Below are 26,515 nucleotides of genomic sequence, written 5' to 3'. Positions count from 1 at the left end.
TTAGTGATTCATCACTTACACATAACACCCAGTGCTTATCACAAGTGCCCTCCTTAATACCAATCACCCATTTAGTCCATCCCCCCCCACGCACCTTCCCCTCCAGCTCCAGGAAAGCACCAAACGTTAACTCATGTATATTTTAGGTTCAGTAAGTTAACATTTGGAGTGCTTTCTTGGAGTTTGGATGTACTTCAAAGATAATGACACTAGGTGTCGCTAACACATTGCATTACGAAAAGTGCAGCTGTTCCTTGAAAGGAAGTATTTGCCCTAAAGCTTTTAGTGTGTGTAGCTTTACACCACAGCTTTAGAGAAACGTGCAAGGGTATAGTTGAGGTAAATACCAATTAGTCTATTATTTATTAGAAGTTGGGTGCCAATAGACCTTGCCATCAAGACTGCTAGCCAGGAAACGATTTTTATGAATTTCATTTGGGAGCAATATAAAGTCCGTGTTTTGGGGTAACAGGCAAGCAGAGAAAGTTTGAATATGGACCTGAATCAAAAAATTGTGTTCGTTGAGAACGGGGCCTTATTTTGTTTGGTCCAGTCTCTTATTACTGGGAAGAGAAATAAAGGAAGGCTCTTTAGTCATCTACAGTGGAAGAGCTTCGGGAGTCATGACGTGAATAAAAGCAAAAATGAAGAATAATGTTGAAATAACTTCTAGAATCCACCTATACTAATGGAGAAAAATACTTTTGCTTAGAGTGTGTTTCTTAACGTGTCACTTTAGAGAAATCTTGCATCTGAAGTTTAATCTTTCCTTATGGTTAGTAGTGGCTTTATGTGACTTCTGTTGATTGAATATACACAATCTGGGTTTGAAATTTATTATTGTAAATCAGAATCTTTCTTGTTTTAAATATTTTTGATGTTTTTCTACTCTAAAGCAGAAGATATTCCTCGGACACAAGTAGACTTACGATTTTGTGGAAGGCAGTTTTTTCTCTTGTTATAAATTTTATTGAATGTATTAAATGCCGTAAAGTGCACAGATCTTAAGTGTACAGATTGAATTAATTTATATATATATATATATATATATATAACCTTTTATACATCACTGATATAGAACGTTTCTAGCAACTCTGAGGAGTCCCTCTTCCCTGTTAATATTGTCCTCCTTGTAACTCCAAGTAACCAGTATTCTGACTTCTGTCACCAGAGATTAGTTTTTCTGTTCTTGAACTTCATAAAAAAAATATGATCGTAGATAATACAGTCTGTATTCTTTTATGTCTGGCTTCTTTCTCCTAGCAGTATAGCTCTGAGATTCTTTCATGTTCTTGTGCGTAGCAGTAATTTATTCTTATTTTTTTCTGTGTAGTATTTTGTCACAAATACCACACATTTTAAAAAGTCCATTATATAGCCAATAGTCATTTTTTTTTAAAGATTTTATTTATTTATTCGACAGAGATAGAGACAGCCAGCGAGAGAGGGAACACAAGCAGGGGGAGTGGGAGAGGAAGAAGCAGGCTCATAGCAGAGGAGCCTGATGTGGGGCTCGATCCCATAATGCCGGGATCACGCCCTGAGCCGAAGGCAGACGTTTAACCGCTGTGCCACCCAGGCGCCCCAGCCAATAGTCATTTTTGTTGTTTCCAGTTTTTAAGTATTATAAATAAAGATGCTCTGAACGTTCTTGTATATGTTTCTTGGATATATTGCAGCCATTTCTCTGGATACATAGACCTAGAGTAGATTTGCTGTGTCCTAGTGTAGATGTTTGTTTAACTTTAGTACATATAGCCAGTTTTCCAAAGCAGTTTTACCAGTATGTATGCCCGCTAGCAATGTATGAAAGTTGCATTTGTTCTCTATTTCTCATTGGCTCTTGGTATTTTCAGCTTTTAAAATTTTAACCATTCTGATAGGTATGTACCAATATCTCATTGTGGAGTTTTAAAGATGCTTTTCATTTTGCAGTAATTTTAAACTTCTATAAAATTTTACAAGGTAGTCCTTGATTTACCCAGATTTACCAGTTATGGACATTTTGCCCCATTTGCTGTATTATTTTTATTTGTGCAGATTTTTTCCTGAACCCTTTATCAGTAGGAGAAATCATGTACCCCTTTTCCATAAATAATTCATTATATATTTCCTAAGAATAAGCACATTATCTTATACAACCATAGCACTGTCAAAACCAGGACATTTATATTTGATAAAATACTATTATGTGATCTACAATCCATTTTCTGATTTCATCATTTGTCTTAATAGTCTCCTTTGTAGGTATTCTTACATTTTCACTTTCTTAATGTTGTCTTTTGATGACAGAAATCTGGGTCAAATTTTAAGTGGTTTACTCTGTTAATATTTTTTGTATCTTGTTTACTCTAAGTTCATGAAGATATTCTCCTATATTTTCCTTTTTTCTTTTTGAAGATTTATTTATTTGAGAGAGAGAGAGAATCTGCGTGAGCTGGGGGAGGGGCAGAGGGAAAGGGAGAGAAAGAATCTCAAGCAGACTCCACCCTGAGCACAGAGCCCAACATGGGGCTCAATCCCATGACCCTGAGATCATGACCTGAGCCAAAACCAAGAGTCCAACGCTTAACCAACTGAGCCACCCAGGTGCCCCCTCCTATATTTTCTGTTAGAGGTTGTTTTAGCTTTGGTTTTATGATCCATTTGAAATTTTTTGTGTATAGTATGAGACAGAGGTCAAGGCTTCCTGTACTTAAAATTAAAAAAAAAAATCCTAATTGGTTCAGCACCATTTCCTGAAAAGACATTTTTTCCCCTCTTAAGTGCAGTAATACCACATACGTGTGGGTAATTTTTGCCCTGTTGTTTATTTTTACCTATTTTTGAATTGATTTGTAAAATCTTTTTATTTTGAAATAATTATAGACTCATGGGACGTTGAAGGATATTATTTAGAATCCTGTGTACCCTTCACCCAGCTTCATCCAAAGATGACGTCTTATATAAACTATAGTATAGTGTCAAAACTAGGAAATAGACAGTTACATTGATTTTTAAAAAATATTGTGGTTCGTCTTTTCTAGTTTTCTGTAGATATAATTGACCTACTACATAGATTTTTTAACACCATAAATTATGATAGTTTTGCCTATTTTGAACTATATCTAAGTGGACTTACAGGATATGAACCCAATCATATTTTCATCTGCAGACACGATGAGTAATCTTGAAACTGAGTCCCAATTTTTTTTAATTGGCCATATATTAATATTCTTTAAATGTTTTCTGGGGATTATTTACAGCTAGAGAGATAGTGTGCATTGATCACATAGTTTTCATATTCTATGCCTTTGCTTTCTGTCCTTTTTCTTTATGTATACTTTTCTGATTTAAAAAGTATTGGTCATCTTGATGGGAACTAATCAGAAGTGATAACAAAAGTTAAAAAAATGATTGTTTTAGAGGGTTAACACTATTTTAAATAGGAAATTATCTAAAATTATAAGGCATGAAAATATGCAAATATAAATTATATATGTTTGTGACTCACTCTTGCCATTATTGATATTTTAGACCAGATGATTCTTTGTTACGGGGGGCTGTCCTTGTATATTGCAGGATATGTAGCTACATCTGTTGCCTCTGTCTGCTAGATGCCCGAAGCAACTCCCTTAACTGTAACAATTAAAAATGTCCTGCCCTGGTTTAGAACCTCTTCCGGTTGAGAACAACTACTCTAGAGAAAATTCTGGTTGAAACTACTGGCTTAGATGTATATAATTTAAGGGGGAAAGTTGTGTGTAGTTAAGAATATCAGGGATTTACTGTATATATATATGTGTGTGTGCATGTGTGTGTATGTATATATATATTTAGCCTATGAATTCTAGTATTTTCTGGGAATCTTGATTTTGCATTAGCACGTGGGAGAACTATCTTTTTAATTTTTATTTATTTTTAAAAATTATTTATTTATTTATTTGTCAGAGAGAGAGAGAGAGATAGCGCATGCACAAGCAGGGGGAGCAGCAAGCAGAGGGAGAAGCAAGGACCCCAATGCAGGACTCGATCCCAGGACCCTGGGATCATGACCTGAACTGAAGGAAGACGCTTAACTGACTGAGCCACCCAGGCGTCCCGCAGTTGGGAGAGTTCTTTGTAAGCCTCTTTAGAACTGTGATCATACTTTTTTTTTTTTTTAAGATTTATTTATTTTTAGAGAGAGTGTGTGCACAAGAGGGGGGAGGGGCAGGGGGGAGAGAGAGAGGATCTCAAGCAGACTCCCCAGTGAGTACAGAGCCCAATGTGGGGCTCGATCTCACGACCCTGAGATCATGATCTGAGCTGAGACCAAGAGTTGGTCGCTTAACCGACTGAGCCACCCAGGCTCCCTGAGCTGTGGTCATGTCTTAATGGTTTTTATATATTTGGTGCCAAGTACATTGTCTGGCAGTTAGTTGGTTATATGTATGTGTTCTTTTATATATGTATGTGTACATGTACACACATATATGTATATATATGTTTAGTAAATGTGTTTCAAGATTTCAGTCTTTGGCTGACTATTTTCATCTAAGAGAGTCAATTCAGAAGGACCCAAATTAAATTTCATAATCATTTGCCGTTTGCTCACATCCCATTCCATTCCTAATCTGTCCCTTCTCCCTAAATCTCTATTTTTATTAATTAATAGCACCATAATTTTTCCATTCAGCCACACTGAAACTTTAGGGACTATGCCAAGTATTAGGGGATACAAATATAGCTAAGACCTAATCCTTGAGGAGATCATAGTCTACTTGTGTGAGATGTCAGTACTTCATTGCCATCTGAGTCGGTGCTCCCCAAGTGGGAGTGCTTATGCCCTTAAGGAAGCATTTGTCCATGTTTGCAGACATTTTTTTATTGTCACGATGGGGAGTTGCTACTGGCATCTGGCGGATAAAAGCCAGAGATGCTGCTAAGCATCCTACAGTGTCCAGGAAAACTTCCCACAACAGAGAATTGTCCCTTCCAAAATGTCAGTAGGGCTGAGGTTGAGAAACCCTGGCCTATGAGATCAGTGTCACAACGGAGGAATGAATAGAGTGCTATAGAGCACTGAGTAGTGATGAGATGCCTGGGGGAGTTTTGACACTTGTGCTGCTAGTGAAGTTTCATAATGTTAGTATAAATAATGGCATCTATAATTGAAATAATCAGAATATACCACACACAGTATTTTAGGCACATTACCTATTATTCTCTATTATCCTGTCAATTTTACTATTTTTTTTAGAGTTTTTTTTTTACTTTTAAGTAATTTTTACACCCAACATGGGCTTGAACTCACAACCTTGAGATCAGGAGTTGCACGCTCCACCGACTGAGCCAGCCAGGTGCCCCTCAATTTACTATTCGGTGTTATTCTCATTTTATAGATAATTAAAGCTCATATTTAACCCCTATGAACTCATAACCTCTCCTCTATCAATATTCCACATCTGTAATCCCCCTTCATCTGTGGTTTAACTTTTCATGATTTCAGGTACCCACAGTCAACTGTGGTCCCAAACCAGATGATCATCCTTCTGACATATTGTCAGAAGGTCAGTAGTAGGGTGCCTGGGTGTCTGCCTTCAGCTCAGGTCAGATCCCAGGGTCCTGGGATGGAGCTCCACGTTGGACTCCCTGCTCAGCGGGGAGCCTGCTTCTCCTCCCTCTCCCTCTCTCTCGCTCCCACTCCCCCTGCTTGTGCTTTCTCTCTTTCTCTAATAAATACATAAAATCTTTAAAAAAAAAAAAAGGTCAGTAGTAGCCTAACCCTCCATCACAGTGCCTGCATCATTCACCACACTTCGTCTCATCACGTAGGCATTTTATCATCTCATGTCATCTCAAGTAGAGTAAGTACAGTACAATAGGATATTTTGAGAGTGAGAGAGAGATTCCCATAAGTTCTATTACAGTATATTGTAATATTGTTGTATTTGTTATTGTTGTTAATCTCTTACTATGCCTAATTTAAAAATTCAACTTCATCATGGTATATGTATAGGAAAAAACATAGTATAAATAGGATTTTTTACTATCCACAGTTTCAGACATCCACTGGTGGTCTTGGGATGTATTGCCCACAGATAAGGGGGGGGCTACTGTATAGTTTCGGCTTTCCAGCATGTCATATAGTTGGAATCATATAGCGTGTAGTTACTTCAGATTGGCTTCTTTCACTTAGTAATATGCATTTAAGTTACACCCAAGTCTTTTTATGGCTTGATAGTTAATTTCTTTTTAGCGCTGAATAATATTCCATTGTCTGGATGGACCATAATTTGTTTATGACTGGTAACTTTTAAAAACTTAAGATATACTATAAAGTATACAAATCTGAAGTCTGTGTTTTGACAACTGTGTGTATATGTATGTTTATGCACATATATATGTTTGTGTGTACCCATACATAAATAAATGAAAGTACCATTAAGAACAAAAAACAGAACCTTTTTCTTACTCAGAAAATGCCCCAGTCAGTATTTCCTTTCCCCCCGGATAGGATAAAAACTGTTTTGACCACAGATTAGTTTTTCTTTCATTGAACTTCATATAAATAGAGGCACACGTAGGTGATGCTTGGTGCTTGTGTTTTCTCGCTCAGTGTATTTTTTAGATCCATCCATGTTGTTGCATGTTGCAGGAATTTGTATTTTTTATTTTATTATTGTGTTATATTCCACTGATTAACTATACTGATTTGTTTAGCTATTCTCCCTTTGGTGGGCATTTGTGTTTCTATAATGAATACAGCTCCTATGAATATAACTGTAGATACATGTGCTCTATTTTTCTTTTTGTGTGTGTGTGTGGGGGGAGGGACAGAAGAAGAGGGAGAGAGAGAGAATCTTAAGTAGGCTCCATGCCCTTTGTAGAGCCTGACGCGGGGCTCTATCTCACAACCCTGAGTTTATGACCTGAGCGGAAATCAAGAGTCAGACGCTTAACCAACTGAGCCACCCAGGCACCCCATATGGGCTCCATTTTTGAGTATGTACCAAAGAGCAGAATTGCTGGGTCACAGGTTAGGCACATATTTAACTTGATTAGAAATTGCTTACAGTTTATCAGAGACATTGTATCATGATACGCTTCCATCTGCAGTATCTGAAGAGTTCTAGTTGCTCCACTTCCTGCTGCTGGTGGTGGTGTCATTTTTTATCATCTTGTCAATCTTACAGGTTCGTATGGTATCTGTTTTGCAGAAAAAAACCTTAGGCTTCTATTTAATGTTTTTCTTTGGTTAGATATCCATTGCAAAACTATCTTCAACCAACAGATTATATCAGGATAGGTTTACAATACCAATAAAATATGACAAACGCAGTCTTTTAGAAGTGGAAAAAGGCTGTAAGCCGAAGTCGGCTTATCTGTAGCACTGTTTTCTCTCTCTTTTCAATTGGACATGTATTCCGCACAAAATAAAATAACAAGTTAAAGGGAATCCAGTTTGTGTGTGTGAGTGATGATGAAGTGTTTATGACAGCCGCTAGGCTGACACTCTCTGTAATGGTGTTACATTGACTTCTGAACACCTTCCAGTCTGCCTCCAGGCGTGTGTGTCTGTGTAGTCTGAGTGGTTTTACATTAACATCTACCCCGAGTAAGATCTTTTGACTACAGAAGTGTTACTTGCAAATGGAAGATACCATTAGGGCTGCTTCAAAGCTCGGAATGGTATTTGGATTGGTGGTGCCGAAGTAGTGGCTGGGGTTTTGAAGTGTAATGTCTAAATCTGTGTTGCATAACCTTAGGAACGTGTGAGTTTCAACTGCCTTTCTTTGATCTTCCTTTCAAAAATCAGGCTGAAGGGGAAAGGTGAAAGTCTCCTTAAAATACTCCTCTCTGTGTGTGCGAAAATTTAGAAGTATGAAAATATGATTACAAGTTCCATTCATTATTTGTGTTTTGTGGTTTTCATATTGTTCTTGAAACTCACTTCCTTCTTGCCTCCAGTTTTGTATTTTGAATTTAGTGTCAAGACCAAAATACAGGCTCGGTTGCTGTCTGCTTTATGTGGTTAGCAAATATCTGCTCTATAAGTTGTTAGTCCTCAAAAATATGTGTTTTAGGTGGTTTTTGTGGTTTGCCTTTTTTTCTTGGTGGCATACAGAGTAGGTTACAGAGATACTGACACTCTGACATTAACTGAATCATTTGTGGTTAGTTAGGCAAAAATAAAACAAAAACGTTGTCCCTGTCTTCCTCTTAATGTTAGGAGCTTTCAAAAGAATGACTTTTTTACTGTTAGGAATACTTTCTTTAAACTGTGCTATCTAAAGTTTTTGAAATTGATGGAACAGAGCTGTGACACATAAAATAATGCCCTGGCAATGACTTGTTAGTGAAAAAAAGGCCTGAGTTTAAAAATGGTTTTGAATACAGTATATTAATAGGAGGTTCTCATGCCTCTCTGGTCTGGTCATTTTGGGGGAATATCGTTCTTTGTGTCTTTAGATCTAAAATGAAAATATATCATCAAATTGGCTCACAGGGTGATTCTGGAGAGATTATCAGCTCTTACTAGAGATTGCTTTGAAGTTACAATAGTCACTCATGTAGCTAGTGCAGTCCTTTTGTTGCTTATTAGTTGAATGCCTCAGTATAAGATGATACTTCTCACTTCTTTCCCTATCTCCCTTTATATTTTTACCTTTTCTCCCTAATTTAAAAAAATTGTTGTGACTTTTTAAGTTAAAAAAACGGTCATGAGGCAATCTTTTTAAAGAATTTCATCATCAGTTCAGTTGTGTGGTCTGTATAATTAGCACACATGTAACAATTAGCAAAGTGATAACTGTACACTTGTACGTTTAAATTGGCTAAGTGAGTTCCTTTTGTTGCTTTAAGAACTGAATTCTTTGGTAAAAGACCTCATCACCTCTTCATTCTCACTCTGCATTTTTACCTTTTATCCTTATTTTTTGGGGGGTTATCAGGGAAGATTAAACTTTATTTGTGAAACTTCCACATTTTCCATATCTATATCCGTATCTATATAAATAAAAATTAATATACTTAATTTTTTATACATCTACATAAAAATTAAGTAGAAAGTACAGAGAATTCCTATACCCCCTTACTACCCCATTTACCCCTGTTAACATCTTGCATTAGTAAAGTACATTTGTTAAAACTAATGAAACAATATTGATAAATCATTAATAACTTAAGTCTGTAGTTTGCATTTTCTCCTTAATTAAAAATGTTTTACTTGGTGTTACCTTTTAAGTGTAAAACTAGGGAAATAATGCTCTTTTTCAAGGAACTTCATTTCAGTTGTGTCTCTATGGTTAGTGCATGTGGAACGAATAGATTGCTAGCTCTACATTAGCATATTTAATTGGGCTGTTGTTACATCACGGAAGGAAAACCTGTTGCAGGTAAAAATATCATATAAACACATAAAGGTTGGAATGAGTGTGGGATATTTGGCAGAGAGGGTGGAGACTGCCTTGATCTTGAGTGGAAGCGTGAAGACTAGTGTGATGAAAAGTGCTGCGCAGATGATGTGCTCCTTTCCACCTTGGTAAGAGTCCTTTTATTGAGAGCTGTAAGACAGAGGAAGTAATATACCGGTGGGTTCAAGAATGAGTTGTAGCAAATGTGTTTTATGATATGGTATTATAACAAATTTCCAGACATGATGTGTTACTAACACACTTTGAGAACAGTGGGGGCAAGTCCAATTTATGCCGAGTACCATCAAGATTGAATAATGAGGCTGATACAGACCCAGTCATTTATTCACCCATTCATTCAGCAGGCATCTTCTTGATTTAACTGTGTTTTGTTACATCTTTTAAATACACAACTTAATTATCACAGTTGCCTTGTTAGGTAGATGTATCGTTGCCCCTTATTTTAAAGCCAAACTCAGATTTAGCAAATTTGTATAGTTAATAAATTATTTTCTACTAAATTTTCTACTAAAATAAACTGTTGGAATATTTGATGTTGTTGATGTGTGATATTTGTCACTGATGATCCTGGTGTGTCGTATGTACTTGGCATTGTTGCCATAGGCCATGATTTCGGGAAAAGAATAACACTTCCAGGGTACCTCGTTGGCTGCTTTTATTCCCTCAGACTTCCCAGGTGAAGTCAGAGCCGTTACTAGTCTGGAGCACTCTGACATGAAAGATATTTTTGATTGAAAGTCAGGATGTGCATGAGATAAACACAGGCAATACTTGTTCTTCTGTTGTCTTTCATGTCCGGTGTCTTGGTTTTCAATTTGTATTTCTAGCCTGGAAATCATCTGCTATATATGCTGTAGCCATTTTGAAAAAAATAGGCAAAGTAATACCTCTTTTTAATTTTTTTATTTTAAAGGTGAAAACTTGTGAAAGTATTTATCAAGAAAAAAAAACTACTAATCATTATCTTTTGTTTGAACTGCTTGAGTTATAGGGTAAGATATAATTTTTATATGTTTCCTGTCTTAAACAGGGGCTGAATTTGCTTTGAATGTATGAATTTTTACAAATCAATATTTTCCACTTCAAGAGATGGATATCATGTTGCTATAACTAAACCATCATATCTTAGTTTGGGGGAAGGTTTGCTCATTACTGGATTTGGAATTAGGATATGAATTCGATTAGGTACAAAAAGTTCTACCTTTTTCTTGAAATGAGTTCTTGAGTCTCATTCATATTCTGAACTGTTTATTATACATACATCTGGAAATCGAGGGTCGTTCAGGACAAAAGTCTTACATCATTTGCCCTGATGGAGGGCCACTATAATAAAGACTGTTTATATGGTTAGTTTGAGGCAGCATTGCTTTTCAGAGGAGACTGAACTGCATTTCATTCACTGTGCATAATAGATTTAAATCCATAATCCCTTAGAATCAGGCAACTGTAGGGGGCAGGAGACTTTTAACAGTCATTCATGGAATAGTATAACTACTGAATTCCAGTAAATAAATGAAAAGGCTTTCGATCATCTTCAGTCTTGAAGAAAATGCAAATTAAAACCATGGTGATGGTCCCGTTGAACACCCACCAGAATGGCTGGTACAAACTGTTGGTGAGGATGTGGAGCTGGTAGAACTCTTTTACGTTGCTGGTGGAAGTATAAATTTGCACAATCACTGTAGAAAACTGTTTTGTTGAAATCTACAAAGTATGCACATATGCCTAATAAAAGAACAATTCTACTAGTAGGCATATACCCAGAAGATATACATATGTGTGTTCGCTAAGCAAAATGTGCAAGAATATTCGTGGGAGTGTTCTTTACAACGTTATTTTAAAAATGGTAAAATCATAGCTCTCGTACAACTGTAAAATGGACACATGTCATAGATTTTATTTAACTCATTAATAAGTGAAGTATTATTTGGCAAGTCGATGCAGCTGCATCAAAGGAGAATCTTAAGAACCAATTCAGGCAATTAGGGGAATACTGAAATGAACTTGTTATGAGATGCAAACTTGGTTAATATACTATTGAAACTAAAATGTACTGTCTGGAATCATCTTTTTTATAGAGTGCAATTCAGTTGTATCTCTTCCAGACAAAATTCATTTGCATTTCTGTGGACAAGAGTCAGTAGCGTTGCTATTGGTTTTCCATAACTTACAGTATTGCAAAATAACCCTGTCAAAACAAAGGTGCAGATGTCTATAGAATCAAATAACCCCAAAGGGTCCACTAGACACTCTTGGTAATCCATTGAAAGGACATACAGTAATTCTTTGCTCACTTGAAAGTTTTTTCAATTTTTAAGAGCCAAAAACTGGAAACAGCCCAGAAGTCCACCAACAGTAAAATGGATAAATTGCAGTATTTTTCATGTAATGAAATAAAAAAAGTACAGTAAAAAAAGAAGAAAAGTACAATCATATGCAACAATACAAATGAATTTCATATACATGTAATGTGCACAAGAGGCCATTCATGAAAGAGTGCATACCATGTGATTCTGTTTGCATAAAATTGAACGAGTAGAACTTATGTGTAGTGTATTAGTGGTTATGGTTATTCTTGAGTTGGGTTTGTGACTGGGACAGGGTGTGGAGGGACCCTCTGAGTATCTATCATGTTCTGTTTCTTGATGATGTTGCTGGTAACAGAGGCATATTAACATGGAAAATTCATTAAGCTATGCATACATGTATGATTTATGTGTTATTTCTGTGTCTGTTATTTTTCAACAAAGTTTGCTAAAAAGAGTCAACTGCAGACACAGTTCTCCAATTTGGCCAGTATCTAAAAGTGGAGTTGGGGGTGTAAATATGTACTCTTGTTCTGAGTCATTATAGAGCGTTATTACTATTATTGTTGTTGATATTTGATTGACTTTTCTATTTTGTAGTCGGATACCTTTGAAAAGCCATCAGGATTTCAGAAACAAGTTTGGTTCTGAGGGCTAGACGACCTTCATTTGCTTTTAGAGTTCTCTAACAGTGGTTACAAAGCTCTCCCACAACTTTTATAGCCCTTTCTCTGTGTGTATTATTGTCTCGGCTGTTATAATTTCCTTTTGCCGTAGATTGAGTTGTGAGATTCTAAACTTGTACTCCCCCCCACACTTTTTTGGTTTGGTATGTAATTTGCATATTTTCACCATGCGAAAGCTATTTTCTATGGTTGGAAAAGATTTTTTTCCTACAGTGTGAACAAATCATTCTTTGTTCTCCTTATTGTGCCTCCAAACTGGTACGTCCGGTTTATGCTCCAAACAACAAAAGTCTGTCATCAGAAATTAAAATGCCAGTAAGAACAAAGGCAGAGACCCATGAGGAACTCTTGGAGAGGTTTCCTCCCTGTTTGCTCCTCTCCCCAAGTTACCACCGTTGCCAGGAAGTTGGAACATTGCTTGGTACACTCCTTCCTTGTAGTTCTGCCCTTGTATTTATTATTATTGTTGCTTTAAACATGAACTTGCAGCTCCTGGTGATTCTTGTCAGGATATATAAAATCCTCATCTCTGAGATTTTTTGCCATTTTCAATGAGCTCTTTTTTAAGAGACGTAAAAATCACTGTGGAAGCCTTTAAAAAAGTTAATCAGTTTTGACACTCATTTATTTGAGAGCAGAATTACCAGTGAACATACTGTATAAAATTATTAGAGGCAATTGAAAACGGCAGCTGAAGCCAAGCCTGTAAGGACTTATCCATCTTGTGTTCCTTCTAAAATGTGCACACGTCACGTCTTTATCTGTATATATTTTGTTGGCACTTCTGTTCTGAAATAGTATCCCAGTGTCGCAGTTGCACACGCAGTTTGAAGAGTTCTCTCCTCTCGGAAGTTTAACATTTACAACTCACTTAGGATACGTTAGAATTAGGCTTCTAACAATCTTGATTTTAACGTAGTCACAAAAATCTGTAAATAGCGACAGGATGTTTCTTCATCCCTCCCTTCCCATATGTAGTAATTAAAGATTCTAGGATTTAACTTAGAGGTAATAAAGGATGGATAATAAACACAGGATGCATTTTGTAATCATTCCTAATGTTCTTTCTTACCTGTTGCTGTACATTTAAAGAGGGATTTAGAGTAGAAGCTAGGAATAGAATAGAGCATTTACGTCTGTTTTGAAAGCTGTTACACTGAGGAGCATGGTATGATCTGATTTCAAAATGGTTTTCGATGTCAGAGTAAGCTCTTGTGTATTAAATCAGTGTTAACAAATGTTTATCATATTGTGAGAATGCCAAGACAGGTTTGCCTTATTCTTTATTATTTAGTGTAGTTTAGTACATAGCTCAGTTAAATATGATTAGATTTTTTTTTTTAACTTTAAGGTTTATTTTATAGAACCAAAAGCTAAATGCTAGACCTGTGGCATATGGCAGTAATAGCACAGAGCAAATTTTGTGTCAGAATACTATGATTTGTTATAGTTATGAACTTGTATTTGTTATTAGTGAGAAGTGTTTTTCGTTGCTCTGAATTATAATTTCAATGCAAGTTCTATAGTATTTTATAACTTATTTTTTTATTTCCTAGTTAATAGAAATAGTATGTATATTGAAGAAGAATATTATTTATCCATTCTTCTATCTCCATTTTCATTGAGATAGCCAATAATAACTCCATAATATAATTGGATTACATTAGCGATATACTTTTCAGTGCAAGTGTGCCTAAGATCAAAGAGATCATAATTTTTAGATTTCAGAGAATGTATGATTACTGCACTGGGTGGGAGGTTGAACAAAGTGACCTTTTAAGACTTTTTCTAGATTTTAAATTCCGTTCTCTAATAGTAAACTGTAGACTTAAGAGCTACAGTATGTAATGGCCATGTTTTTCATGTAGAAAATTAATGTTCGCAAAGGACTTTGTAGAGAGCTCAGTTCTTATCTTTGGCTGTCCTGAGTTTATGGCTTCGGTATGTTTAATTGGTGATAGGTGGTGCTGTTGTTGCACAGTTAGTGTGAAGAGCCTAGCATTCCTCAGATCTGTTGCATCCCATGTTACAGAGGGATTTGCCATTGTGGCCTGTGAATGAGTTGTAATATTTTTTATTAAGCAGAATGAATATGATGTATCTTTTGGTATCATCAGAGTTTAACACTTAATAAGAAACAAAATATTTATAGTTTGCAGCTTTTACATTCAGATGGAAAGCAAGCTGAAGATCTGAACAAGTAGTTAATCTTAAAGACAGCTCTGCAAATATACAGTTTAATATTGAAAGCTTTAGAAGCCATTTATCTCGTATACGTTGTTGATATTCTAAACTGCTTTTTTAGCAGGCCTATTAAAAAACTACCATCAGCGTGTTTCCTCTATTGAACGGTTGATCATTATTACATCTGTTGTCACTTCTTGGGTATTTAGAACTAGTTCTATCTTTTTTGCCATTTTCCCTGTCTGATATCACATATTCCATCGAGCACTTGAGAATTATGAAAATGTATTGGGAACTACATTACCATTTAAAGCAGTCTGGGAAGCCTTTCTTAACGAATCCTAGTTTAATCTGCTCAGTACTTTGGTTAGCAGCAGAGTGTTTCCTTGAGCGACTAATTTTGAAAATTGTTTTCACACTCAACACATATATTGTCATATCCCTTTTACCTTTGGGCTAATAGACTACTGTACTCTTTATATCTGAGGAATAAATCTGATATGACTCAAAACGGACAGATACTTATATGGTGTTTGATCTAGGTGTATAATAAAAATGATGACACTTAAAAATGCTTACATATTACTTTTGTAAGTCATAGAATATTGCAATTACAAGTATCTTTGAAGTCCTTTAGCCCCTTAGTCTTTTCAGTTTATAAATGCAAAAGAATACAGGCTTAGGGGAGGTGGGGGCAGTGGGGAGATGTTGGTCACAGGGTACAGACTTGCAGTTATGTAGGATAAGGAAGTCTGGGGATCTAATGTTCGTGCATGATGACTGTAGTTAAGAGCACTGCACTGAATACTGGAAAACTGGTGCTCTCATCATACAAACAAGGTAACTGGGGAGATGGCTGCAGGGATCATTTTATCATCTCTGTATATTAAATCATCATGTCGTGCACCTTAAATATATACAGTTTTCATCCAAAACATATTTTAAAAAGAAAAAAGTATATAGATGTTAAGTGATTTATTCAAGGTGGTTAACAGGTGGGTAGTTGCAGGACCATAACCGGGTACACAGGTCATTCACATTTACTACAGTGTTCTTTGCAATATGTTTTGCTTTTTCTCATTTACAACATATTTATGGAAGTTACTACAACATTTAAGTTCTGCTTTTCAGAATACTAAGAATATTTACCTTTCTCTTACATGGAAAACTTCGTACTAATTTAAAATAGCATAGTTTGCTTTGCTCTAAAATGAAAGGTGACCGTGCAGAAACTGAGCAGACTTATAGTAGTTTTTTTTTTTTTTTTTAAAGATTTATTTATTTATTTATTTGACAGAGACAGCCAGCGAGAGAGGGAACACAAGCAGGGGGAGTGGGAGAGGAAGAAGCAGGCTCCTAGTGGAGGAGCCCGATGTAGGGCTCGATCCCAGAACGTCAGGATCACGCCCTGGGCCGAAGGCAGACGCTTAACGACTGCACCACCCAGGTGCCCCTATAGTAGTTTGTTAAAGATAAGAATTATAGACTTTAAGAACAGATCGTTCATTTTCCTATTTGTACCAGTGTGTGCACTTATCATTTTTATATATATATTTTTATATTTGTGGCAATTTAAACATGAATATACTTAATGTGTATGAACAGCCATAAATGCGTGTGTCTATGTGCGTGTGTGCATGTATTACGTTTCAGACAAAAAATTGTGATAAAATTTAGGAGATCTTGTTTTCTTATAGTCCTGTTCTAACCTGCATTTTCATTTACTGAAATTTTTTGTCTTCCCATGCAGATCAGTGGGGAAGCACAGGAGCTCTTTTCTGTTCGACATGGCCCCATTCGAGCAGCGAGAATCTTGCCTGCTCCACAGTTTGGTGAGTGTAGCCCTTAAGAAGAAACAAATCATTCAGGAGTTTCTCTTTTATTGGTCTTGGACTACAGACAGCAAGAATGATAACTTAAGTCTATTTTCCTCTAAGCGTCCATACCCTTCCCTTCCTCCCCACAAGATAAACTCTTGTTCTGTCAGTTGAGATGGAAATAGGTAATCTTAACCAATTCAATATGGCCATTCACATTCTACTGTGGTTTTGATTTATCTACGTCCTCTTTGATCTCGATTTAGCCTCTGACTTTGCTGGCTCTTTCTCGAAGCCCTCTTCTCTCTTGGTTTGCATGGCATTACTCTTCCCAGATCCCTTCCTTGCTGACTGTGGTGCTTTTGTTATGTTTCTGGTTTAGCTTTCTTCTGTGGGTATTCCCCAGGTCTCTGTTGTTCTCACGTCTTTGCTCTTCTCAGTGATTCTTACAGCCTTGGAGGGCTTGGTTTTCACCATTATCTCGCTTGTAGAGGAGTGTGCTGTCTGCATTTCCAACTATGTCAGAAGTACGGTTTCGGGCTTTTGACCTTTGATCTCTGCTTTAAAAATGAATACTTCTTAATACCTCTTAATGCTGTATTTAAATATTATGTATGTTTTGCTTTTATTAAAAAAAAAATCAAATACCTGTTTAAATTAAACCTGCTGTTTGGGTTCTTGAATAACTCCTGGCTCTTTAATGATCTGAGCTTTCTGTTGTATTTTCTCATTAACTTGCCTGTGTTCATTCAGTAGTGTTTTTGCACAAGCAATAAAAACACAGTCAATTAAATCTTGTTTGCATACTTTAAAATCTTTTAAAAAGGAGGATATTAAAATATTTGAATTCTATTATGTTTTAAAGTTTTCCAGAAGTTGGGTAATCTTCCTTATAAGACTTCATTGAGCAGGTAATTCTCTAAACTGGTAAGAATGCTGTTTGTGAAAACTTACTACCCTGTGCATTATGCACTAATTCTATGCATAAGTAATGTCAGGGATTATTTTAGCGATTAAGTCTGCTTAATTGAAATGGAAGGGTGAAGGTAACAAGGCAATAACATCCTGCAGTCACGTAGAGATTTTTCTCCTTGTTATTGGACTATATAGTATATTCAAAGTTCAGCTGTCTCTGCTTTGCTCTTTCCCACTTGCTCTTGCTCTGTTTTTTGTTGCATTTGAGTTTTGGTGAAATCCTGTGATGAGGAAGATTGTGGAACATCTTTTTCCAGAAGGTTTATGGAATAGCCAGCTTTCTCTTTGGATGGTTGGACTCAAGAACAGCTTTATTATGAAAAGACTTTGCTATGTCTTTGTTTCTTTTGTATGTAATTCACAGAGGCGGATTATTCTCCCTTCAGTTCATTTATGGAGCTCTTTTGTTTATGCAGTTATTAATGTTCAACTTTTCTCAGCTTTTACTTTGGGCAGAAATACTTTGTGAGAGCGTATAAAGCTATAAAAGTTAATATTGCTACTAGAATTTGAGTATATGTAATTTCTTTTGTCTAATTAAAAAAATTAATCTCTATTATAATATACTTCTAAAAATATAACATTAGATTTGAAATATAATTTCACATAGGTAAATGTTCCATTATGTAAGAGTTACATATGTGTCACTTTTGTTGTATTTGATTAATTTTTTAGATTTGTTTGCACTGAAGTCCTGCATGTGACTGATCACATACAATTTGTAATGGAAAATCAAACCCCCCATCCCTCTCTTTTGCCCATTTTGCTTTGTGTGATCATTTTGATGGAGTAAGTCTTTCAGTAGCTTCCTGAAAAAGGATGTGTGGTAAATTTTGTTTGTCTGAAGATGTCTTTCTTTCTTAATTCTTGTTTGGTAATTTGGCTGGGTAACAAATACTTGTTTGTAAATGATGTTATTGAGAATTTTGAAGGCATTGATCTAGTGTTGTGATTGAAGAGTCTGAAGCCATTTTGATACCTTTTTCTTTGTCTATGACTTGCTTTTCCTCTCTGGGAGTTAATAGAATGTTGGTCTTTTTTTCCTAGTGTTCTGAAACTTTACAATGTTGTTTCTTAGTTCATACATTGTCCTGGGCCCCTTGAATGTGGGATGCAAGTAGTATAGTTTTGAAAATTTCTTAAATTAATTTTTTGATGATTTCTTCTAAGTTTTCTTTGTTCTCTCTTTCTGGTACTTATATTATTTGGCTCTTGGACCCCCTAGAATGATTAATGATTAATTGAGAAAAATAATTTCTTTCATGTTCTTTTGGGGAGATTGTCTCAGTGTGGATTACTACTCTTCTATTGACTAATTCTTTCTACTATCATGTTTTTCTTAATCTTACCTTCTCATACCCAACACCTCACTCTCAGCCTGCTGCCCTCTCTTCCTCTCCCTCTGCCTTTTCCCTCTCTCTTTTCTTTCTTTCTTGGTGTAATTTACATATAAATATTACCAAATAGAATCCAGTGATACATAAAAAGAATTATATATCATGACCAAGTAAGGGATATTTCAGAAATAGAAGTCTGGTTAACATTTGAAAATCAATCAGTGTAATTCATATTAATAGAATGAAGAAAATCCATTTGATCATCTTACTATAAGTGGAAAAAACCTTTGATAAAATTCAGTAGTCATTTTTGATTTTAAAAAAACTTTCAACAGGGTGCCTGGGTGGCTCAGTCAGTTAAGTGTCTGATTCTTGATTTCAGCTTGGGTCATGATCTCAGGGTCATGAGATCGAGCCCCACATTGGACTCCTTGCTCAGCACAGAATCTGCTTGACATTCTCTCTCTTCCTCTACCCCTCCCCCTGTTCACTGGCTCTCTCTCTCAAAATAAATAAAATCTTAAAAAAAAACTTTCAGCAAATTAGGATAGAAACATTCTTAGTATAATAAAGATTATAAAAAAAACTATAGCTAACATCATACTCAGAAGTGATATATTAAATACTTTCCTGTTGAGTTTGGGATGGCTTCTACCATAACTTCTATTTGTCTTTGAATGTAAGTCCTAGCCATTACAATAAGGCAAGAAAAATAAATAAAAGGTGTAAATGTTAGAATGAAAGATGTAAAATTTATTTGTTGATAATTTGATTGTGTATATGGAAAAGAATCTATAAACTATTAAAATTAATAAGTAAATTTAGTATAACTTTTGCATAGCATGTTCATTAGATCTTATGTGAACTGATCCCCTCACTGTGTATTTTTCCAGCATCATTTTCAGTCATCCTTAACAAGCGTCCTGCATCTTCCCCTTCCTTGCCCTAATAGTAATCTGTGATAGTTTAACTGTACTTCTTTCATTTCCTCAAATGATCCATCCTCTTCAAGGTCACTTCATTGCTATTTCCTTTTCTAGAGTTCTCATGTCCTTCTAACCCATTTTGCCCCATATTCCATGTTAATAGAATGTGCTCTCATAGGACTTACTGGCTTTAAAAAAAAAAAAAGATTTATTTTAGAGGGAGGGAGAGAGAGAGCACGCGCATATGTGCAGGGAGAAGGGGCAGAGGGAGAGGGAGAGAGAATCCCAAGCAAACTCTACACACAGAGTGGAGCTGACTTGGGGCTCAGTGTGGAGCCTGATATCATGACACTGAGATCATGACCCAAGCAAGCTGAAACCAAGACTCAGATGCTCAATCAACTCTATGACCCAGGTGCCCCAGGACTTACCATTTTTTGTTTTGTTTTTTGTTTTGTTTTTTTGTTTTGTTTTGATTTTAGTTGCTCATTTACCTCTTGCTAGATTTTTTAAAAAAGATTTTATTATTTTTAAGTAATCGCTATACCCGGTGTGGGGCTTAGACTCACAGCCCTGAGATCAAGAGTCACATGCTCTACTGACTGAGCCAGCTGAGGGCCCCATACCTCTTGCTAGGTTTGTAGTCTGTCTTCATATCTTTAGTGCCTCACCAAGTACTTGATACAAGGTGTTAATAAATATTTGTTGAAAGTTGCTACATGGTGTAATCTTTTGAAAAGTATGACCTGGAAGAAAAACAAGTTGCCTTTCTGTAGGTACTTTTGTGGAAAGTCTGTCTGTCCTTTAATTAAAAGTGAAAATCTGAAGGATTTGGATGGCATCTTATTCCACAGAAGATCATCATTAAATATAGTATAAATGGGCATTTACTTGTATCAGCATAGTTTAGCTTTCCTACTTCTTTATGGTCACTATCAATAATTGATTACTTTCTTAATGAATCTATACCTTTTTAGAACTTTTTAGGACAGTGCTTCAGAAAACTATGACCAATCAATTGGTATTCTTATATCAGATAAAAACTTTATTATCCTTCAGATCTTTGTAGAACTTATTTCAAGTAAAGCAGATTCTTCATATTCATTACTTTTAGTAGCCATTGTGGTTTTTAGTATCTCTATACCTCACGTGTGAAATAAAACATATTAATATATATATGTTAATGTATAAGTTAAGAATTTTATATGATTATAAACTTTGTGCTAATAATGGTTATTTCCAAGGAGTGGGATCAGAAAACACTTTCACTTTAATATGTCTTTAATTTCTTAAAATAAAGATCATATAAAATAAAGATCATATAATTCTAACCAGTTAAAATATTTATTATAAAAATTTAAGGAATACTGAAAGTAAAAAGTGAAAATTCACTTGATTCTATGTTATCAGAGGTAAACCTAGGTTACCTCTTTCCTACCCTTTCTTCCCTTCCTCCAGATACTGAGCATGTATTCACAGCTTAGAGTATACATTTCCTGTCTTTTCCCCTTAACATGCATCAAATTAACTTGTAGTATTATGTCCAGAGCCCGATTCAAGTTCTTTACATGTGTTGCATGTATGGGCTCTTGGTTGTGTGTGTCATTCCTTTGTATAAACATTTATATTAACTTGAACTTTTCCCTGTAACAGGTTATGTTGTTACATACTTCTGTATGTATATATTTAAAAAAATAATAAGTAATTATTTTCTTAGGATAATTCTTAGAAGGGAATTACTGGGTCAAAGAATATATACATGTAAAATTTTGATACATGTTGTAAAGTTGCTTCTCAGAGAGAGTGTACTGATACCTATACATGAAAATTGCTTTTTTCTCCATGTCTGTCCTCTACTGGCTATTATGAATCTTTTTAGTCTTTGCATATCTGATGGAGGAACATCCTTTTCATTTGTAATTTTTTGGTGTTTGAGTGCTAGGGAGAATGGAAAATCTTCGTGTTTTTTTCTGTTTATTCTAATTAATACCATGCTTGTTTGTACTCTTTGCTCTTAATGATTGAACTCTTTATTATTGTTAATGATATATTATTATGGATATGTATCCTATATACTTCATGTATAGTGTGCTATTTGTTGTGTTATTTGGTGAAATCTATCAGATTTTATATGTCTTTAGTTTCATGCAAAGAAAATCTTTGCATATTTTATAACCATGTCTAACTTTAAATCATGACTGTCCTTGAAAGTTGAATTTAATTTTTTTTTTAAAGATTTTATTTATTTATTCAACAGAGATAGAGACAGCCAGCGAGAGAGGGAACACAAGCAGGGGGAGTGGGAGAGGAAGAAGCAGGCTCCCAGCAGAGGAGCCTGATGTGGGACTCGATCCCAGAACGCCGGGATCACACCCTGAGCCGGAGGCAGACGCTTAACCGCTGTGCCACCCAGGCGCCCCTGAATTTAATTTTTTTGTTGTTTTTTTTAAAATATTTTCTTGATTTTTCCTTGCCAACTTCTGACTTTCATAGTTTTTTTTTTTGTTGTTGTTGAAATTTCTCCTTTATTATGGTCTTTCCCGTTCTATAATGTGTTTCTTTGGAATCACAGGAACAGTAATTTACTTATCACCTCATCCTATGCAGTGCCTTGCTTGATTATATGGAATATGAGTAGTGACCCAAAATGAATTTATTCTGTGTTTGACAAAAGAGAAACCAGAACTCTGCTTTTATATAAAGTATTTTTATCATTTATCAGTGACCAAATGAATAATGCTGTTTTTAACTCAGAGCTTGTAACTCAGTTAGGAGTTATATTAGCCTTGTACTCATGCTGTTTCCTTATTGGTTATGGAGAAAGATGATCATTTTGGTCTCAGACTTGAATCAGATTTCTTAGAAATGCAGATTCAATCTTATTTATTATCCTTAGGAGTCCAGTGTGCTGAGTACCTGAATTTTCTTCATATGAGAATGTCTTAGAACTAATTCTTATAAGCTAGGATCTTTTTCTAAGAATAAGACTCTGGAGATAAAGTTTCCTAAATGTCTCTGGGCCTAATTTCTGGTACTCATCCACAATACCAGGTAGCCAACTTGGCTTATTTCTTCTAGATTATTTCATTACTACTTATTGCTGGAAAGGTACTATTATTTATCATCCTGCTAAATAAGGAATTTACAATTTCACGTATCAAAATATTAAAAGGTTTAAGAAAAACTCCTAAGATCCAACCCATTTTTTCCTACTGGAGTGTAAATGCCAAGTATTTTCTGAAACTTACAATATTATAGACAGCCCACCCATGCAGTAAAAAATACCAGTTGTTGCTGTTTTTTTTATATGAATAGCTAATGTTATTTTTCTAGAAACAAACATGAGCACAGTAATTTTGGAGTTGTTAAATTTTTTTCCATTTGCTTATTTTTGTAAATTTTCACACACTTCTAGGTGTTGAGTTTTCATTATTTTTCATAAGGTACAACTGCCAGTTTCATCCTTTTCAAATGAGTAAGTGTGGTTTTTTGTGTTTTTTTTTTTTAAGATTTTATTTACTTATTTGACAGAGAGAGAGACAGCAAGAGAGGGAACACAAGCAGGGAGAGTGGGAGAGGGAGAAGCAGTCTTTCCACTGAGCAGGGAGCCCAGTGTGGGGCTCGATCCCACAACCCTGGGATCATGACCTGAGCCAAAGGCAGACGCTTAAAGACTGAGCCACCCAGGCGCCCCTAAGTGTGGTTTTTATCACAAAGAAGAGCTGTTTGATTTTTCAGCTGTGTGAATTCAGAGATTCTGATGAACTTCTCTATAAGGGTTTGCTGTAATTTTTCTTTTTTTTTGCTGTAAAGTCCTAATGTTAAGTAAATTCTGTAAACACACACACACACACACACACACACACACACACACAGAGTCTGTTTAACCAAGACACCAGCAACCTTCCAAAAGTAGGCCAACTGACATTTGCTTACAGTCATCACCAATATTTTGCAAAGAAGAAACAGGCTTATTGACATTTTAAATGGTCAAACGATGAGATTTAGGGCCTTCCTAATGTTTTCTGCTCTAATTACTTCTCAGTTTGCCTTGCGTATTTTTTTTTTTTTTAATTACACCTCATCTTTATCATTGGGGCTTTTACTACTTGGAATCATTTAGTTTTTACAAAATTTTGCTAAGCCTGTGATTTAGGTAAATTATGACTGGAAACGTATGTTCTGTTCCTCTTAAATGTCTTTAATGTTTTTGGTTGGAGAAATAGTGTCTCCAGGAGAGAATACCTGTTTTAGAAGTGTTACTTTTTTAGTTTTGTGTTGAATTTGAGACATTGATCTAAGAGTATTCTCAGTTTATACCCATTTTCCTATGAGGGCTGTAGTGAGAGGGAAGTGTACTGAACAGAAAAGAAGTAAATTTATAAACGAAGCGAATAATAATGCTTGATATTTTTCAGATGAAATTCTAGGTTGATTATATATATTATCATCACTTTACTGCTAGTCTGCAAAGGTGAGTACCATTGCCTGGTTTGGTAGGTAAGGAGACTTAAAGCTCAAAGAGGGTAATTGGCTGGCATAAAGATATATAGCTGATGGGTGGTAGAACTGGAATTTGAACTTTAAAGCTTGACCTCTTAATCATTAGGCCTCACTGTCTCCATGATTACAGAGAAACACCAAATCCAGGTGTTTCTAGGCTATGTCTCTGGAGAAATCTGTTGTGTATTCACTGAAAATATGTAAAAAGTAGCTCTGTTTCTCTGTAATTTCTTCCATTTTAAAAGTCTAAAGTATCTTCAGTTGTCTTAGTGTCTTCATTGTATTTGCAGTCCTTGGTTGTTTAGTCTAAGGGTGAAGAGCAATTAAAATAGCCAATATGGGCACCAATATATAGAACAGCCATTATCCAACATAATTACATTTAAAATTTTAAGCTGTCAGGATAGAGTATGTCACAAAAACAGCTGTAGTCTATTCAAGTTACATTCACCTTAAATTAAATCAACTGTTGAAAAGAAATATTCGTTCCCTTTTACAGGACTTGGTATAAACTACTAAAAGTACATCAAAAGGGTTAGTGACGGATATCTTGCATCAGATAAAAACAAAGGTGTAACACGAAGCAACTAAATTACATGTGAGCTTAATGATTCTGACCCAAATAAACAGACTTGTAATGGAGATGCTGATGATTATCAATTCAGCTTAAATGCTTTTTACTGTAGAACTGTAAAGAAGAAGTGGGTGTCTTAGTGAATTGGACAAGCTGTGGTCTTAGAAATCTGTGTTCATTTATCATAACACATTCCTAGGTGTGAAAGTGAAAACTTATAATTTTCTTAGTTATTATAAAGTAAGCCTTTAAAAATTTTTTTCTTTTAAAGTTTTTATTTTTTTAAAGATTTTATTTGGGAGAGAGTGAGCGGGTGAGAGAGAGCATGAGCAGGGGGAGGGGCAGAGGGAGAGGTAGCAGATTCCCTGCTGAGTAGGGAGCCTAATGTGGGGCTGCATCCCAGGACCCTGGGGATTATGACTTGATCTGAAGGCAGACACTTAACCAATTGAGCCACCCAGACACCTCTATTTATTTATTTATTTTTTTAGAGAACATGAACTGGGGCAGAGGGAAAGGGGGGGAGAGAGAGAATCTCAAGCAGACTAGAATCTGATGGGGAATCGGATATTAGGACCCTGAGATCATGACCTGAGCCGAAACCAAGAGTCAGATGCTTAACTGACTGAGCCACCCAGTCACCTCAGAAGATTCATCTTTTTTGAGAAATACTTTACATATAATGAAATTCTTGAATTTCAGATATATAATTTGACTTTTCTCAGATGGATGCAGTTATATAACTGCCATCACAACGAAAATACAGAGTGTTTCTATCCCTGGAAAAGTCCCCTTTTCTGATTCATACCCACTAAAATGGCTGTGTGCAAAGAGAGATAATAACAAATGTTGGTGAGGATGTGGACTAACTGGAACTCTCATATGTTATTTATGAGAATGTGAAGATAGTACAACCACTGGAAAACAGTCTGGCAATTCCTTAAAATATTAAGTATGGAGTTACCATTGACTCAGCAATTCTACTCCTAGGCATGTAACCAATAAAAATGAAAACATATGTCTACACAGAAACTTGTATGTGAATATTTATAGCAGTGCTATTCATAATAGCCAAAAAGTGGAAACAACCCAAATGTGTATTAACTGATAAAGAAAATGTGGTATAACCACACAATGGAATATTATTTGGCCATGAATAAATGAAGTTGTGATAAATGCTACAACAGGAACCTTGGAAAACATCTCGCTAAGTAAAAGAAAGCAGCTGCAAAAGGCCATAAGTTGTTGATTCCATTCATATGAGATATCCAGAATAGGCAAATCCACAGAGACAGAGAGCACATTAGTGGTTGCTTAGGGTTGAGAGATTATGAAAGTTTGGGGAATGACTGCTAATGTACACAGGATTTCTTTTTTGAGGTGATGAAAACGTTCTACAGTTAATTGTGATGATGGTTGCAAAACTCTGTGAATATACTAGAAACCATTAAATTGTATACATTAAATTGGTGAAACGTATTTATGTGAATTATAATAAAGTTTTAATAAAGTTGCTTAAAACAAAAGTCCCCCTGTGTCCCTTACCTCCCCACACCTGGAGCACCAGCAATGACTAATATAATTTATGTCACTATTGTTTCCACCTTTCTAGAATTTGAAAAAATGGAATATGTAACATTTATATGTGCTTGGCTTCTTTCACTTCACATAATGCTTTTGAGAAGCGTCTGTGTTGTTGTGTGTTTCAGTTGTTCATGCCCTTTTAAAAAAAAAATCTGAGTAGTATTCCGTTGTCCAGATATACTGTAGTTTTTCCTTTCACCAGTAAATGGACATTTGGATTGTTTT

The 26,515-nt window shown here is 35.6% G+C and overlaps 1 protein-coding gene across 21 annotated transcripts in view; it reads left to right on the top strand.

The window, feature by feature from the left end:
* The window catches only part of BCAS3 (BCAS3 microtubule associated cell migration factor), a 578,553-nt gene that overhangs the window by 33,280 nt on the left and 518,758 nt on the right, over window positions 1-26,515 (top strand). For all 21 annotated transcript variants that reach the window (XR_008961213.1, XM_057317873.1, XM_057317874.1 and 18 more), the window contains one exon: window positions 16,325-16,406. Coding sequence is in view for 20 of the 21 variants with exons in the window: in XM_057317873.1 (XP_057173856.1) it covers window positions 16,325-16,406 (82 nt within the window). In the remaining variant the exon portion in view is untranslated. The remainder of the gene's footprint in view (window positions 1-16,324; window positions 16,407-26,515) is intronic.

The sequence above is a fragment of the Ursus arctos genome, unplaced genomic scaffold (assembly GCF_023065955.2).
Source record: "Ursus arctos isolate Adak ecotype North America unplaced genomic scaffold, UrsArc2.0 scaffold_24, whole genome shotgun sequence".
Classification (NCBI taxonomy): Eukaryota; Metazoa; Chordata; class Mammalia; order Carnivora; family Ursidae; genus Ursus; species Ursus arctos.
Note: the sequence above shows the minus strand (reverse complement) of the source record. Positions and strands in the feature narration are given on the sequence as shown.